The following is a 3,657-nucleotide window of genomic DNA, read 5'->3' as shown; positions in this document are numbered from 1 at the left end:
ACGAGACATAGTTGTCTCAGTAGTTTTCTTTAATTCTGTGGCTCAGAAACAAGCTTATCTAAAATCTCTGAGTCACAAGAAAAAGGAAAATGGGCAGAGAGCACCATAAGAAATTGAGCAATCAAAGGCACAGCTATAGAATACACAAACAGGTCGCTGAAAGCTGTGTTTTTTAAACAAAGATTATGGTTAAACATCAACACATCTTTATCTAAGACTATGGTACAAATGGAAAATGCTAAACGTAACAAAATATTACTGTGTTCTCAATAAAAACATTTCCATAAAAATAAAAAACAAGATATCTTAAAGAGGATTACAATCCATACAAAACAAAACTAGTTTTCAACATTTAAGCAATTTGACAACATAAAACTGAGCAGAACTGTCTTGCAAACTTTAGCACAACTAGCTGTCGCTCTAGTAAGTTATACTTTTATTCACACGACTCTGTTTAATTTACCGACCATTTGTGACCTGATGTGTGTGTTTGGCCGGATCATTGGCCTCCCACAGCTTCTGAAACTCCAGCCGATAGGGCCGCACAAGCTCGGGTTCCTCTGTTACCATGATGTTCTCTTTGTTGCTCTGGACTGCTGTTACTGTCCAGTTGAGGGAACCGTTGATCAGCTTCTTGCCATCAACTATGGCAAATTTGTGATGCATATGAACGGCGGTGCTCATCTCATGCCTCACACAGATACCTGTAGCAGATTTTTAAGGAGAAAACTGTCCTGATTCTTTTAAGCTTGTACTTATACATAAGGACTTCAGTTTTATAGTCAGCTGTAAGCCGGGTGTAATAGCCTACAGAAGTTACAACACTGTGTACCGAAATAACAAAGGCTGAGCCAGACAGAACATGTGCAAGCTGTGCCATTTTTTAATCTATATGAATGATATGGCTTTCACTGCCTGTACAGTTATGCAAGTTTTGCAAATCATTTTCGTCTGCATGCCACATAGATGTGAGGACGGGCAAATGCGAAGATACAGAAAGTGGACAAAACATTTTGTGATATATTACGCATAAAATTGCACATTCAGCTGTTTGTCTCTCTGTATGTTAACTGAAATAACACACCTGCCCTGCGGAGGGTGCCGATCTGAGATCCAGTGATGGTCATGTAGTCTCTGTCGGTAACCACTCGTACAGTAACACCGCGTTCGTGCAGGAGAAGAATCGTTCTGCACAGCTCCATGTGTGAGAAGGAAAATACACACAGGTCCAGTGATGCACGTGCAGAGAGGAGATGCCTGAGAAGCCTGGAGAAAGACGTCTCCTTGCCATGGGGGAGGGGACATCTGCTAAGGTGGAGAGAGGGGCGGAGACTTGATGTAAACAAAAGGCAAGTGTAAAGCGTCCTAGCTAAATCACATTTGATATTATGGCGGGTTCAATCATCACATTGAAAACGTACAATCAAGTGCAGTGCATTGTGGGATATTTCAAGACTGCTAAATTGAGGTTAGTGTAAAGTTACACAGGTTGGCCAATCAGACACAGATGCAAACGTTACCAGGGGAAGCTGCTGTTGGGTGTGAACAGGTGCTCAAGGCAGGTTTGGGTTGAAGGGAAGAACAGGACCTCTTTCAGGGGCCCGCGGACCCTCAGACGTCGCATCAGCCAGTCAAACCACTCGACACCCAGCACGAGAGCTACGGCTCCCAGACCAAACACTTTCAACAGCTCTTTAAATGATATCTGAGAATACACACAGAAATGACAACAGTGAAACTTCTCATATTCTTGATTCTGAAATAATTTAAACTCATATCAAAATGTATGCTATTTAGTTATTTAATTGGTAATGATAAGGGTTTAAAATTAACTCACACAATTAGCATAACGTAACTTATGCTTCATATATTGTGTGCATTTTGTTGGGAAAGTTCGTGTAAACATGCGCAGATTTGCGCATACACTCAACCCGCGAGTCATGATACAGTGTATTTAAATACAGCTTAATTACGCAGTATCTGCGCATATTAACAGCACGCGGTGAAAAGGGTGAAGGATGAGGATTAAGGAGAAAAATAGGAGACGCAGGATGATGAAGGTAAATTCAAAATATATTTGCTAAATTGGCTGGTTAGTAAAAAAACAAATGTCAAACGCTGCATATCTGATATCATGTTTAATACTTTTCTTTGCAACCGCTACGACCGTCTCGTTTACAGTCATGGCTTTAGGAAGCAGCGACCAATTAGAATAAGTCATCCAATTTGTATTAACTGTGAGTTACTCAGGTATTTTAATCGCACAAAAAGTTATTTGATATAACACTGTACCTGTTGAGACATGTTACCAACTGCCTTGACAACTAAAGGCATCTGTACTGTACAACCTGAGCGCGCTGTCGTTCCCTTCTTCTGCAAAGACGCTGAACTGGAGGGCGAGTGTGTAAGTGTCTCCCCCTACTGGTAAAGATTTGTCATACAACACATTCAATGACGAACCTTGAAGGGCTCTCACTAAATCCTTGGTGTTTCGAGTCTGACGTCATCAGATCCGTGGGCGTGGCTTGTTGGTTTTGACTAAATCCTCGGTGTTTCAAGTCTTACGAAACCTTTACCCTAACCCACACCCTAACCCTAACCTTACTCTAAAATTCTAAACTACATTTGATTGTTAAAATCACCTAAATGATGACGTCAGACTCGAAACACCAAGGATTTAGTGAGAGCCAACCTGAAGCGAGGTCCTAACCTAAAGAACGGGGCGGAGCTATCCGTGTACCCCGCCCCCGTTGTAGCCCCGCCTCGTTCTGCATGTGTACATGTGTGACTGAAGCAATGACGACCAGACGACACATTAGTTTGGTTAATTGTTTATTATTTGTGAACGAAAAGTAATCAAGTGGCAGTTTGATAAAGTGAAAAATCTAATGAGCATTAGAATGAGAAAAAAAACACCAATGTGCAATTTCTTTAAGCAGTCACGATACCAAATTTAGGCGCTGTTGAACAGATTATGAAAGACCTCTGATTGGCTATTGTGTTTCCAAGCTCATCGGATATGTCTTTGAATGGCTCCTTACCGAGCGCTTGCGCAACCAAACCCGGAAGCGCGTGAAATGATCATTTTTTATTATTTTCTTTAAGATAACATCCACATAGCAATAGAAACAAGAAAATCAGATTACATATCATGCTAGGGGAGGATACAAACAATATTATTGGAATACTTCAAAAAGTGCACAAGCTCGTACAATTCTTATTGCCTTTGGATCCTTTGAGGGCATTATGGATTCACAATCACAATAATGTTTTACTTCATTTTAAAATAGTAAAAAATATGGTTTCTTTCCTAAATATTTACATTTATGAATGTGAAATTTGGCCATTAGAATAATAAAATTAATAAAGTAAATGTGTGTTTGTTTATCTTTACAAGTCACACTAGTACCTAAGAAGACATCTTTCCACTGTAAAACAAAATCTTCATCAATATTTTCAACAATAAAATGAAGTACATTATGCCAAAATGAAATGATCATTGCATCGTACGAAGTTTGGTATCGTGACAACACTAGTGATAAACAGTGACCTCTATTCAAGTTGAATAATTAAAAATGTGTGTGACAGTGTTAAAATAATGTTTTACTTTATATGCATCACTCCAAAATGCATATCATGTTAAATTTCCTAGACAAT

At 39.5% G+C, this 3,657-nt stretch overlaps 1 protein-coding gene across 1 annotated transcript; it reads right to left on the bottom strand.

Moving 5' to 3' along the window:
• pld6 (phospholipase D family, member 6) lies at positions 1-2,564 on the bottom strand. The gene is made up of 4 exons (XM_057332450.1): positions 2,293-2,564; positions 1,521-1,705; positions 1,085-1,308; positions 1-704 (listed from the first exon to the last, which is right to left on the bottom strand). Exons 1-4 carry the CDS (start codon positions 2,332-2,334, stop codon positions 460-462), a joined length of 696 nt encoding a protein of 231 aa, XP_057188433.1. The 5' UTR covers positions 2,335-2,564; the 3' UTR covers positions 1-459.
• Between the last annotated feature and the right edge of the window lie 1,093 nt (positions 2,565-3,657).

The sequence above is a fragment of the Triplophysa rosa genome, linkage group LG4 (assembly GCF_024868665.1).
Source record: "Triplophysa rosa linkage group LG4, Trosa_1v2, whole genome shotgun sequence".
Classification (NCBI taxonomy): domain Eukaryota; kingdom Metazoa; phylum Chordata; class Actinopteri; order Cypriniformes; family Nemacheilidae; genus Triplophysa; species Triplophysa rosa.
Note: the sequence above shows the minus strand (reverse complement) of the source record. Positions and strands in the feature narration are given on the sequence as shown.